Source organism: Aythya ferina, assembly GCF_964211825.1.
Source record: "Aythya ferina genome assembly, chromosome: Z".
Classification (NCBI taxonomy): Eukaryota; Metazoa; Chordata; class Aves; order Anseriformes; family Anatidae; genus Aythya; species Aythya ferina.
Genome location: NC_140299.1, coordinates 69,271,915 through 69,285,229, shown reverse-complemented (window position 1 = coordinate 69,285,229; position 13,315 = coordinate 69,271,915). Strand labels below are relative to the sequence as shown.

Genomic DNA, 13,315 nt, shown 5'->3' with positions numbered 1-13,315 from the left:
TAAGTGTGAAAAGACTGAAGAAGGATGTAAGGATTTACATGACGAAGATATGGGTCTGGGCTGGAGATCTACACCCTTCACTCTGGCCCCAGGAAATGGAGGATTGGGGTGTTAAAGGTATCCACCATGACTGATGCTCTGTGTCTTCTGTACCTTGCTCCAGGTTGTCTGTGCCTGTAGATGGAGAAGTGATAAGCCTGTGCTGCAGCCCAGTGACCAAAACTGTAGCTCTACAGCTGGCTGATGGACGGATCCTGAAGTACCTCTGGGGTAAGCTGGACCCTATTAAGGCCCACTGGCCTGAGGTATAGTTGTTTTAAAAAAATAAATAAAATCTTAAAACATTTAATGATGATTTGACTTGCAGGAACATGGGAACATGACCCTTGATAGTGGTTAGTGCTGGATTTCATGCTCCTTCTAGCCCCACAAATTGATTAGAATTAGTGATTTTCAACTGAGAGCAGTTAACGTTGTTGAGAATGATAGCTCTGACTTTGTCATTTGAAAAGATGACAACAGGTTTAGAGGCTTCAGAAGTGGTGACTGAGTTGCCACATCCTTGGTGCTTCTTGTTCTGTAGTAGAATAAAGTCACTTCTGAGCCTCTAGAAGTTACCACCTTCTATTCTGCCATGTGCTGGACTTACATTTTAATATTCCTCCTCTCCCTGTCTGATACTGTCAGATACTTGCAGCTGTGGTTTCCTGGGATTTATATTATGTGGCTGTAATGTCTGAATCTTAGGCTGGAAAACAGTCTGATCTTCTTTGCTCTTCAGAGGCTTCTCCTCCAGTCCTTGAGCCCTGGCAGAGTAGCAGTGGCTGTGCTGTCCAGTTCCCCCAGCTTTGCGTGCAGACTGCTCTCACGAGGATCGGTGGTGAAGTAAGTAAGACTGTGAGCAGTTTGAACTCCTAACTTATTTGTTCTTTGTGTCAAACGTGCACCATAATTTTCTGCCCAGGGTCCAGTGATACTTAACTGGGTTCTTTGTAAGGCCCTATGCAGATCTGACAGCACATCTTTCCTTGTCTTCTAGAGCATTTCTGATGGCTTGTAGGTAACATCCAATCTCCCCTTCCTGTTAATTTCATGAATAATCTAATTGAAGAGCAAGAAATTTCAATTCTAAGATTTTCATCAGTTACTGCTGTGCTCTGTGAAAACAGCATTTTGCTCTGTTTTATTTGAAGCTATCCTTTTAGCAAATACATCTGCTCTGAGTTACTGCAGATCTACTGCTAGTAGTGTTTCCTGTAACTATCGAGAAACCATCACCAACAACAGCTTAAGGAATCACTAGCTATTTTGCTGCTATTTTCAGGGTTTCTTTCCTTCAGTGGGTATCCAGGTGAGTGTGGTATGGAGTTGCTTTAATCTCTTCTCCTCTCTACTAGTGTCTATCCTCTGTTATTTTGCACCTAAAGCTGCTAAATAAAATAAACGAAATGGTCTGGTGTGGCTTCTGCTTTTGTTATGTTTCTGTGACAGGGTAAACCAAGCTAGTTTTCCAGCCAGAAGTATTTAAAGACACTTAGGTAAACCCTCCTGGAATAGAGACTGCCTGACTTCCTGTCCGGCTTTTCTAGATCGTTCACATGAAGTAGTTGATACTCAGTTGTAAAGCACTCGAATCCATTGCCAGTCACTGTGGTGAAACACTGGAGATTGAGACACTGATTCCTTACACTTGTCATCCTTTTCATTTACAGGAGGTGATCTTGGGCCTCACTGATCGATGCCGTTTTTTTGTTAATGACACTGAGGTACCAAAGCATTTTCCCCTTACTCTGTCCCCTTTTCCTCTGCCAAAGGCAGATTTCCTTTTGTGCTCTATACAGCAATAAACATAGTAATTTTTCTACAGGTTGCTTCCAACATCACCTCATTTGCAACATACAATGAATTTTTGTTGGTGACAACCAACTCCCACACCTGTCAGTGCTTCTGTTTGAAGGACCTAACAGTGAAAGGTAAATGCCAGTTCTGCCATGGCCATTGTCTTGGACCTGCAACGTGTCCCCATTTTTCCACATCCAAACCTGCTGTATTTGGGTCATTCAAAGCAGCTACTTTAGGACAGAGGAAGAGAGCTGCTTGCAAAAATCTGCAAGAGAGGAAGGAGCACGGGAGAATGACTCTGAATATCATGCATTCCTCCCAGGGAGCAGGATTTGTCCTATGGTTGTTCCTTCCCTATTTTCAACAGCTTAGCTCTGCATTCTCTCCTTCCCTACATGTCCAAAAACAGAAAAGGCGCTCTGGTATTCAAGGGCATGTGGCAGAGAAGGGATCCCAACAGGAAGAGTTTCTGTCCATTAGGGAGATGAGGCCCTCATGAGGGTCAGGATGACAGGTTATTGGCGCTCTACAGCTTTCAGTGCTCCTCTCTCTGGTGCATTAAGCTTTATATTCCCGGTGTATAGAGGGCACACCTCTACTTTGTACAGCACTGCTCAGCGCTAAAAGGTTCTCGACCTGCTTGCAGCCATTAAGGACCATCGATGTGTTGTTGACTGAGCTGGGGAAGTAGGAGACCTTGCAGAGCTACACAGGAAAGCTGTGCAGGTGGCACTGTGCAGGGGCGTGTGTGCGTGTCTGCTGATAACTGCTGTCTTCAGCCCTTCAGGCTGGCCTGAGCAGTGCTGCAGCCCCTAACAGCGAGACGCTGCGCAAGGTGGAGCGAGGCTCGCGTATCGTCACCGTTGTGCCCCAGGACACAAAGGTTGTGCTACAGGTCAGTGCTCTGCACATGTCTGCTGAGGTTTGCTGTTGGGGTGTAGAGGGCTTGTCTCGGTAGGTAGCTGATCAATCTGCAAATAATGCACACAGCACTACAAAGCTGATCTCCTGTGCTGCTGCAGCACAGCACTTCCAATCTCTAGGCTAGATATGGAGCGATTTTGAGCATGTCTCTGGGAGTTAGTTGGAGCACAGGCAACTGTGTTCATACCAAACTGGGGGTGTTGTTCAAATTCCTACTGGCTGAGGCAGATTAATGTTACGTATTGTGGCCTCTTCTGTGAATCTCAGACCCGCCTCTTTGTACTCACTGTATGTTCTAGCAACCCTCCATTAGATTTGGCATCAAGTTTGTCCAAATTTTGAGTGCTGTGCTCGCTCTTGAGAACCAGCAGAGGCTCACAGGACATGGAAGGATTCATCTGTTATGGACCTCTGGAGGTCTGTAGCCTAACATCCTCTTCAGAGCAGCAAGAACCTGAGAGCTAGATCAGTTTGCTCTGTGTTTTGTCCTGTTGTGTGGGGTCTAGCCTCCTGAGGAAGGAATGTTCCTGAGCTGAGAGAATTTTCAGATGATTCAGGTTAAGTGAAACTGTTCTTTGAGGTGAACAAACAAGCACGTGAAACTGCAAATAGCAGACAAGCCTAGAAGAGTTAGCCTATCCTCACTTTGTCTTCTATGTAGGCTAAGTAGCTACAAGAAATAATGATGTGGATCTTATGCTATAGATGCCAAGAGGAAATCTGGAGACCGTTCACCACCGAGCTCTGGTTCTTGCCCAGATTCGAAAGTGGCTAGACAGGTAAATGGTGCCGGCATATTCTGGTCTTCCCTCCCCCATGCTGAGCTGTTCAGAGCCCATCTCTCGTAGTGCTGCAGAAGGATGGGAGGCTGGACTCAAAGAAACTGCCTTTCTAGGTAGGAATGAAACTGTTTCTGGGTCTACCACCTAGAAATCCAAATTTCAGCAGTCCCATCTGACTCACATTTCACCGTTGAGGGGCTTATTTATGTACTAAGACTGAGTGGGTGGGAGAGATCTTGGTCTGCTCCGTTCTCCAGACATTTTGATCCCTTCATGACTTGCTTGCTATTTTTCATGTTGTATTTGCTAAATAATTTTGTTCAAGTTCTCTGAAAGAGAAGTTGTTCCATTAGACTTAAGTGTAGTTCTCTAAGAGAGGAATATAAAAACTCAAAGCCTGTCCCTGACCTACTGCAACCTGATCTACTGGTCCGCTCAACTGCAGAGGCTGGCAGTGAAGAGGACTGACCTCGCACGGTTTTTCTGGAAGGCAGTCTACGTGGCTTGTTGCCTAGGCTGTTGTTCCCCTCCAGCTGGGTCTGTAGTTACCTCTAGTGAGCTGCCTCTGTTTGTGGATACTGTACCTATCCAATATGTAAACTGTCCCTCTTGACTCATTCCCCCAGGCTTATGTTCAGGGAAGCATTTCAGTGCATGAGGAAGCTGAGGATCAACCTCAATCTTCTCTATGACCACAATCCCAAGGCAAGTATGCCCAGTTCTGTTGTGTCCTTTTCCATATCCATCTAGTCTGGTCGGATTCCTTCATCTTGTACATTCAAAGAAGGTCTTTGAACTTGCTCCTGTAGTTCCTGTACTTGTCAGAATAACAGTAGCAATACTCTTGTTCATTTCAGGTATTTCTGGAAAACGTAGAAACCTTTATCAAGCAAATAGATTCTGTGAACCATATCAACTTGTTTTTCACAGAACTGAAGTGAGTATAATTCTGCAAATGAAAGCATGCATGTAATTGGTGGTGGATTGTTTTGACAAAGTATTGGCAGCTATTCAGTTTCAGTGGAAGGACTCAGACAGAAATCTGATGTGCTGGGTCATAAAAACACAAGTGAGCTTGGTTGTTTCAAGGACAGTAAGTGTATCTTTTGGGGAATTTCAACTTGGAGGCAATCATTACATTTTTCCACTAAGGGATTGTTAGGACACCATCTGACTGCTTTGACTTGTCTGCTGGCTTTCTGTAGAAGGACAAATGTTGACAGAAAAGGTTTTGTACCCCTATAAAGAAAGGCATGACAGCCCTGTTTGTCTGAGACCTGAAGCCAAGTTACTTGTTTAGATTCCCAAATCAGACACCCTGATTTCTTTCTGAGGTTGAGTGACAAAGAGGTTTTAAAGCACTGGTAGCTTCAAGATTTCTCAGGCTTGCTGAAGTAATTTGTTTGGGAACTAGAGCTAACACTCGTCTTCTCTGTGTCTATTTTCAGTTTTGACCTGACCTTAAATCTTTGTCTAGAAGTAAAATCAAATGTCTTAATTTTCAGAAGCGTTCTTTGCCCAGCGCCTCCACAGTGGATTTAGTAGAATGCAGCTGTATCTTGAAAATACTACCTTCCAAGTCTTGTGTAACTACAGCAGCTCTGACCAGTTCTTGTTTTTTTTTCAGTACCTCATTTGGCTAAAAATCAATTGGGATGGATAAGAGATGTTGGAGAGCTTTCTGGTAGTGTGGCAGATTGTTTGTCTGCGCTGAATGACATATGAGCTATTTTGTTTCTGCATACATTTCTGTGTTTTAATGTTACTGTCTTTGTGCTGAACTAAGTGATGGACCAGGCTGGTATTCATGTCTTTTTATTTAGGGAGGAAGATTTCACAAAGAGCATGTACCCGACTCCGAATGGTAGCAGTAATGCTCAACCACGTCAGCATCTCGATCAGAAGAAAGTAAACCTCATATGTGATATGATGAGAGTTGCCATGGAGCGTATTGACCCTGAAAAGTGAGCATTTGCTTATGGTGAAGGAACTACTAGAGAGATTTCTGTTAAATCACTAGCAGAAAAGCGAAGCTGTCCTTAATGTCAGTTATTTTGCTTTGGATCCCCTGAGGTGAACCTGTGCTCTGCAACGCCTGTATCACTGTACCTACTATCTGCTGAGGATACTCTTCTGAAAAGCACAGCATCTAATAATTCCAGAGATAGCAAAATATCTTTTCCCTGAAGTATTAGAGAAATAGAGGCAGGACGCCTACAAGGGTTTGAAAAACAGACTGAATTTAGGAACACTGTGTGACATGGGGGATGGAGAGAGATGAGCAAGATTGTCATCCCAGGGAAGTGCTGGCTTTATGGAGCAGATGGCATTTCAGAAAAACCTCAGCTGTTCTGTCTGAGACTGAATTATTTTTGTAAATCTTCAGCTGTATTTCTGAATGGTTACCTTTTTGTCACCATCCTCCTTGGATGAATCAAGACTAGACAAAAATTAAAGGGTGGGAAAATAGGATAATATCAGTGGTTGGTGAAGCAGTGTTAAATCCTGGGCGACTCACGTGTGAAACAGTGGATACAGGAGCAGCAGACAGTGGGTTGTTGCTGTACCTTGAAAACTAAGACACTTTACAGCAAACTGTGTTGGTAATCAAAGCATTTCCTTACACGGGAAACCTGTTTTGAAATAGTACATGTGAATAATATGAAAGTGGAAATAACCTCCTAGAAAGCTTTCATTTTTATTAAAAATAAAAAATAAAAAATGCCAAATTTAATCTGGAAAATTACACCCAGCAATCTGAGCTTTTTGATGGGTGTTACCTCTCCATTCATACTGTCTGGCATAGCAAGAAAGCTCATTCTACTCAAAACACACCTCCAGTCTTGCAGTACGTTTGGGAAAATTTAATTTAAATTTAAAAAAAAATAATAAATTTAAATTAAATTTAATCTATTCTAATTTAAATTAAAAAAAAATAATAAATCTCTTTGGTATATTTGGTTCTCCTCTTGTTCTCTGTTTTCATTGAAAAAGCTTGAGTAGTTTTTTTCTTTCACAGAACTGTAGAATGGTTTGAGTTGGAAGGGACCTTTAAAGATGATCTTTTCTTTAAAGAAAGTGTTGTCTAATTTTTTCATCTACTGCTTCTGTTTTTTTTAGATACTGCCTATCAATACTGACAGCACATGTAAAGAAAAATCCTCCAGAACTGGAAATTGCTCTCCAGAAGGTTCATGATCTTCGAGGTGTTGTATCAGGAACACAAGAGTTGAAAATATGTGGAGTTTGGAGCTTTCATTGTTAGCATGGTTTACCCTGAAAATTGTTTTAAGGTGGCTGTTTGTGGAGGTTGTCAGAAAAAAGAAATGTTCCTGAAACTAACTATGAAACTTGAAACTGCTGTTAATAGAACAGCAGTTTGTCAGCTAAGATGAGTAGTTTTGTACTTACCCTTCTTAAGTTTTGTGCCTACCCTTTGCTCATCCTTTGTCTAGGTATGTCAGCAGACAGGCAAGAGCTGGAGCTGTTTTGTCTTTCAGTTCAGAACCGAGTTTCTCCCAGCATGGAGTAGGAGGTTTCTGTTCTAGGTCCTGGTGCCTCAAACTGTTAGACTGTGCTTTTATTCTGTGCTGATACTTCTGACTTGTCACTATAGCACGCTGCATAAATTACTGTGCTTGGGATGTTTTTTGAAGCTGTGTGGGAAAGACTCTGCAAACAGCCAAGTAACCCCTCCTGCAAGGTGGAGTGAGCCATCAGTTTAGTGGTCTTTATGTGGTGTTAAGGTTGTGCTAGATACTGCATCCATTTCTCAGACCGGTGTTCCACTGCTAATGATGTGACTGATGTTGTGTTTCTTTCATTACAGAGAGCATTTCTCCAAATGTCACAGCTGTGAGTGCAGAGGAAGCACTAAAATACCTGCTTTTCCTTGTGGATGTCAATGAATTGTATGATTACTCCCTGGGCACATATGACTTTGATTTAGTCATCATGGTGGCAGAAAAGTCTCAAAAGGTCTTGGTTTATAGTTTCAGTGAACAGTTTTCTTTCCCAAAGGTTCATTGTAGTTTGTGAGTCAGCCCACATGTTTTATTAGTTGTAGCTCTCTGCACAGGCAGGATTTCAGTTGCTCAGGTCCTCTGTGTGTTTGGGGTGATGCGAGGAATATGGCATGCCTCTGCATCTATTAGTACTCTTTGAGCACAAGTTAGGGAACTTGTTTGTGCTCAAAGTGATACAGGTCTGTTCTAGAGCAGCACTGCAGAGTAGGGGAGGACTGTCGTCTACAGCATTGTGGCTGCATTCTAGTTCTGTACTCTTTCAGTTTTTGCGTAGTTGGTGGTGGCTACAACAACAGTGTGTATCTTCCAGCATCTGTAACTTGAAGTCTCAATGAAAATCCCCGTCAGGATCTTCACAGAGTTTCCAGATGTTACAGCAGAGCCTGTTGCCTGTCAATTAAAACATCCTCTTTGTGTTAACGGGCTTAAAACACAGTGATTTTCATGACTTCTGGTGTGGAAGATACCAGGCAGCTGTATAAAGGCAAATTTATATATGATAATAGCTACTAGTAAACAATATTAAGTGTGATGCATATCAAATACATGGGAATTTTAATTTTAAGTGTCCATAGTCTCTGGATAGTGCTGAAGTTCATGTGTGAGCCTGGTAATTTAAGTTACCAGGCAAGAGTACACAGACAGAACTGATTCTCCAGGATGGCTTACATTTTAATGAAAAATTTTCTTTAGTGTGTTATGATATAATTTAAAATTTGGGGCTGTCTGCTGTTGAAGATGGGGTGTGAATAAGGATTTTATCAGACTAACTAAGCTGCTGTTTTTATTATTCTTCACAGGACCCAAAAGAATATTTACCCTTCTTAAATACTCTCCAGAAGATGGAGACCAATTATCAGCGGTACACCATAGACAAACATTTGAAGAGATATGCAAAAGCTCTTGGACACCTCAGCAAATGTGGTAGGTGTCCTGCACATGCAGCATCTCTAAGAAATTCTGTAGTAGAACATTTTTCTTTCAAAGAACCTTTGGGGGGAAATAGCTAAAGAAGGAGAATTTCACAAGGTCATCTTCTCTCCCGGTAATGCTTGGTTAACTTTTTCTCCATAGTTTTTGTAGTGTAGCTTGGGGCAGGGAGAAAGGTGGGCATGTGTGTACTGTCCTGCGATTGTGAAGCATAAGCCTTTGTTTTCTTCCAGTTGCTGTTGACTTTTCCCCAGTTAACTCTGCTGGCAAAAGTGAAGCAAACCTTAAGAAAGTGAATCCCTTGGGTTTGGGGTGATAGAGTAGGTGCACTTACGACCTTGCACCAAAGCACCTCTTGTTGCTTCTTAATAAAATGAACCCTGTCTGGGTGGGGTCCGTGGGAGTCATGTACTTTCTGTTTTGTTGCTACAAAAAATAAAATATCTCTGCAGGTCCTGAACACTTCTCTGAGTTTCTGAACTTGGTGAAAGATCAGAATCTGTATTGTGAAGCCTTGAAGCTGTACGCCTCAAGCACTCAGGAGTACAAGGTGTGTAGCATGTGTAGCATGCAGGTTTTTAATTCTCTCACATAGTTGTTTGCATATCCCCCGCACCTTGAGTGAGGGCAGGAGTGAGACAACAGTCACTTGCATTCAGGTTTTGTAGGGCGTTGCTCCTCCTGTGTTGTCTGAGACCTTTCTCCAACATACCTGGAATTACTCTTAGCACTGAGCCTGCTAGGTCTGGTCATTGAAAGAGCAGCTGTTACTTCTTTGATCTCATGTCCAAGAGAGCACCTGGGAGTTTGGTTTCTGCTGTGCTGTCTTGTGGTGTACTCATCTTGATGTTTGTGATACAGGTTTTCTGTGTAGCACTTGCAGGTTGTATGGGGACATTTTGTTGTCTGTAAACTATTCTGGAGAGCATTAGAGAGCTTGAGGCACTCTTAGGTGGGCCCTTTTCTAGCATGTAGAGTCCCTTGTAGATTTCAGTACTGAAGAACTGTAGCTTGCCCAAGGCTATTGTCAAATGTAAATGAATGCATTTAATTTAATTTTTTTTTTTTTTTTAAAGTATACAACAAACAAGCCTTTGTAAAAGAAGTTGGTGAAGAAGTAAGAAGGGTGATGCAGAAACTTGTCTTTCTGCAGCAAGGTGACAGTAGAAAGGTCTCTCTCGAGAGAGATTTGTTTCTGGCTTAATATGGAGTCTTTTATTCTTTCTGTATTACTCCAGTCAAATATATCATCCCCTTCTTGATATAGATTGTGAGCTTGGAATAGCCTAGAGAAGCTGCATGTATTGATTTTGAACAGCCTGTGCCTACAGAGTTCGAGGGCCTGCACCCTCTTGCCCCAGTCTTTGACTCCTAGGGTGACATGGTTCAGGGAGACCTAACAAAAATTACTGGTTGGAGTAGGGAAGAAGGGGCTGATTTCCTGCAGTTTGTAGGTTACCCAGTTTGGTAAGTTAGGTATTTCCTTATGTCTCTTACTTTAGTACTGTATTAAAAGTCTGTGTGTGCTGATCAAAACCGTTCAGCTGATAAAAAGTTTGAAATGAGATAGAACATTGTGCCTGGAGGTTCCTCAGGGGATGATATCCATTTAATTCTCACTAGTGTAGGACTGCTGCTGACTCCACAGCTGATTTCTTACTTCTCTTTTGTCCCTGTCTTGCAGGATATCAGCGATGCATATGGGGAGTATTTGATTCAGAAGCAGCTTTATGAACAGGCTGCACTGATATTTGCTCGGGCTGGCATCTTTGCAAAAGCACTCGATGCATTTCTGAGCAGTGGCAGCTGGCAGCAAGCCCTGTGCATGGCTTCACGGCTTGGTTACACGACGGATAAGCTGTCCAGCCTGGCACAGAGCATGGCAGGTAGGCTTTGAGAGGGTGGAGGTGAGCAGACCAAAACTGGCTGCTTTTATTTCTCGTTCGTTCTGATTTTTCATTAAAATCAGAGAAAGCCTCAGTCTTCAGTGTTTTTCTTAAAGGACTATAATTCCCATGGGTTTATGTGATTGCACATCACCTTTGTTTCTCACAGGAACCAAAAGATGCTGGGGCTGAGCTGGTTGGCACCCCAGAGTTGCTGAGCTAGTTATGGCCTTGGCTACCCGGGGCTGACTGGTTCTTGCATTTTCCTGGCAACCTGTTGCTGAACTGCTGTTCCAGATTGTTTCCTTGGTTAACCTCAGGGAATGGAGATTGTTTAAAGCATCTGACGTGACTGAGTCCTCCAGATGTTGTGCACGCTGATATTGCCTAGCCACAGACCTTAAAGGCTGTTGCAGAATTTGGTGCTCCATCTTCATGTTTTCTCCGTAATGCCTGCTAGCAGTCAGGACAGGCAGGTACACATAAAGCTACGTGTGGTCCTACTGCCGGAAAAAAAGATGGGTTCTCTTAAGAGTTTGTGCTCACTAAGAAACACGAGGCTTCATGCATGAGATGTGTCGTGAGCCTGGCACGTATTTCAGCAAGAAAATGGAGCATAATCCTGGGTTTTGCTGTACTCAGAGGCAGAGTTTATGAAGAACCCCTTAAACAGTGGGAATGGCTTCTGGGAGTAGTCTTCCAGATTTGGATATTCCAGTATTTTATTTTTCTATCACTTAATGCAGTTTGGATCCTTCATGACTTGCCTTTAACGCTTTTTCTAGTGCCCCCTCTTAAATCACAACTGTAATTTAGCAGGATGAGCACATAAAATTCGATGCAATTTGCTTAGGTAATTTCTTTCTTTTTTTTTTTTTCCTTGGCCCTGTGTATCATTTTCTCACTTACACCCTAACAGAAAAGCCAGTGCTAAAGCTGGTCCTAAGTTTTAAGGGACTATAAGTCTTGAATCCCATAGGTTTGGTGCTTCCTGGCTATACCACAGAGAGCAACAGACATAATTCTCCCAGCAGATACTGAGACTGTGATACACCGAAGCTTTCAAGAGAGATTTCCTGTTTACATCCTGCCTTCCTCCACTCAGGGGACTCTTCACTATTTCTGTCTAAAACTGTAGGGGAGAGGTTCTTCAAGTGGCTATGAGAGACAAGAATCATCAATTTCACAAGCAACTGGCTGATGATGATACAGGTTAATGAATTCTCGACATCAGGCAGCCCTTCTTTTTATCATGCAGATTAAATAAGTGTCTGAGCAGGTAGAAGGTGCTACAGTGAGTGGGATGTTCCTGTACTTTATTGTTTTGTAGTCGAAAATCCAGCTGCTCCTGAAAAGCTGAACTCCACCTTTTCTCATAGGAAAACTGGTTGAACAGAGAAGGCATGCGGAGGCAGCCGTGCTCCTGGAGCAGTACGCTCAGGTAATGTGCCTCTCCTGTCTGTGCCCCAGCAACATCCTCTGTCCAAGATAAGCTCCATCTTTTATTTTTTCTGTTCTCCTGGGCTGCATGTGACTCCATGTGTGCTTACTACAGAATACTCTGTGCCATGAGTTCCTTTCGGAATGGCAGAGAAGGTCTGGGTGATGCAGCAATCAGGGAGTAGATGAATGCTGTGTCCCCAGGTTTTCTACTCATGAAGTTACTTCTGCTTTGGTATGAAAAGGTTCAGAAAGCTGAAGTATGAGTGCTGGAATAAAGAATTATGAGTTCCAGAGGGACTTTCCCTTCAAAAGGGGCTTTTGTTGTGTTTGTTTGTTTTGTTTTGTTTATTTTTAATGAGAGATTTTTGTTTGTGTCAGCACTCCAAGGTACTGGGCACAGCTGTATTCTTGTGACTGATGTTGCTGAGTAGAAGCACGCATCATGTAGGTGCTACCCAAATGCGTACTTCTAGCATCAGTAGCAGCAGTTGCTCTGTCTTTCCAGGACTACGAAGAGGCTGTTCTCCTCCTTCTAGAAGGGGCTTTGTGGGAAGAAGCTTTAAGACTGGTAAGGAATTTCAAATTTCAAGAACCAGAAATACTGTCTGGATAGCAAGAAGTGGATATAATTATTTTATTTTTTTTTTTAGAGTGCAAGAACAGGGATGGAGTCCAGGTTAGATCTCCAAATAATATCTTGTTTCCTTTTCCTGATTCAGATTCACAAGTATGATAGGCTGGATATCTTGGAGACCAACTTCAAACCCGCCATCCTGGAAGGTAAATCTGTGCACAAACCTGAAACTTTGCTGTGCTGAGGAGGTGGAAGGAGGTCTTCGCTGGGCCTGTGGGAAGCCATAGCACACTCGTACTGGAAGCTGTATGGAAGGATGCTTTGATTCTGCCCAGCTGGTGTTGGCCAGTTAGCTGCATTTGCCAGCATTCTACTGAACGTTTGAAGCTCTGCAGTTGCCATAGGCTCTTTTCAGTTTAGTTAAGCTTTTGAGCTTTTTCAGACTTCACAGTCACAGACTGCAAGGGAGTAGGTGTTTACATGTCTATGAACGAGGAAAACAGCCCTTGTTCCAGCACACAAATGTGTGGTGGCAGATTTATGGGCTACGAAAACTGCTGTTTGTTAAAGAAGCTCTTTTGAAAATATTATTTGATACCAGTATTCTCTCTTCAGCCCCGGAAGATGTTTGATAGCTGTCAGATGTTCTTTGTTCTCATGCTATGGGCAATAGGCTATGTGAGTTCAGCGATATTTTTGTTTAGCTTGAACCTAATTAATGTAAAGAGATGTGTTCACAGAGCTTTCTTCTCTTCCTGTATTAGAAACAGACTCCTGTTCCAGAGATGCTTGTCTAGCCAGTTAGTTCTTTCCACACCCAGCTGCATTTAAGTTTGGTGTGCTCTTGTACTACTAGCTTTGAATTTCCTTCCGCATGAGTCCTTTTGGGTGCTTTACACCTGACTTCCA

General features: G+C 42.8%; 1 protein-coding gene across 1 annotated transcript in view; it reads left to right on the top strand.

The window, feature by feature from the left end:
* ELP1 (elongator acetyltransferase complex subunit 1) overlaps positions 1–13,315 on the top strand; it is a 29,216-nt gene that overhangs the window by 11,174 nt on the left and 4,727 nt on the right. Inside the window, exons 14-30 of the mRNA XM_084504460.1 lie at positions 164–270; positions 782–885; positions 1,713–1,766; positions 1,868–1,973; positions 2,622–2,737; positions 3,472–3,545; positions 4,175–4,253; positions 4,406–4,485; positions 5,372–5,512; positions 6,669–6,754; positions 7,378–7,526; positions 8,374–8,497; positions 8,956–9,053; positions 10,188–10,389; positions 11,769–11,830; positions 12,338–12,400; positions 12,552–12,612. Coding sequence (XP_084360586.1) covers positions 164–270; positions 782–885; positions 1,713–1,766; positions 1,868–1,973; positions 2,622–2,737; positions 3,472–3,545; positions 4,175–4,253; positions 4,406–4,485; positions 5,372–5,512; positions 6,669–6,754; positions 7,378–7,526; positions 8,374–8,497; positions 8,956–9,053; positions 10,188–10,389; positions 11,769–11,830; positions 12,338–12,400; positions 12,552–12,612 — 1,706 coding nt within the window. The remainder of the gene's footprint in view (positions 1–163; positions 271–781; positions 886–1,712; positions 1,767–1,867; positions 1,974–2,621; positions 2,738–3,471; positions 3,546–4,174; positions 4,254–4,405; positions 4,486–5,371; positions 5,513–6,668; positions 6,755–7,377; positions 7,527–8,373; positions 8,498–8,955; positions 9,054–10,187; positions 10,390–11,768; positions 11,831–12,337; positions 12,401–12,551; positions 12,613–13,315) is intronic.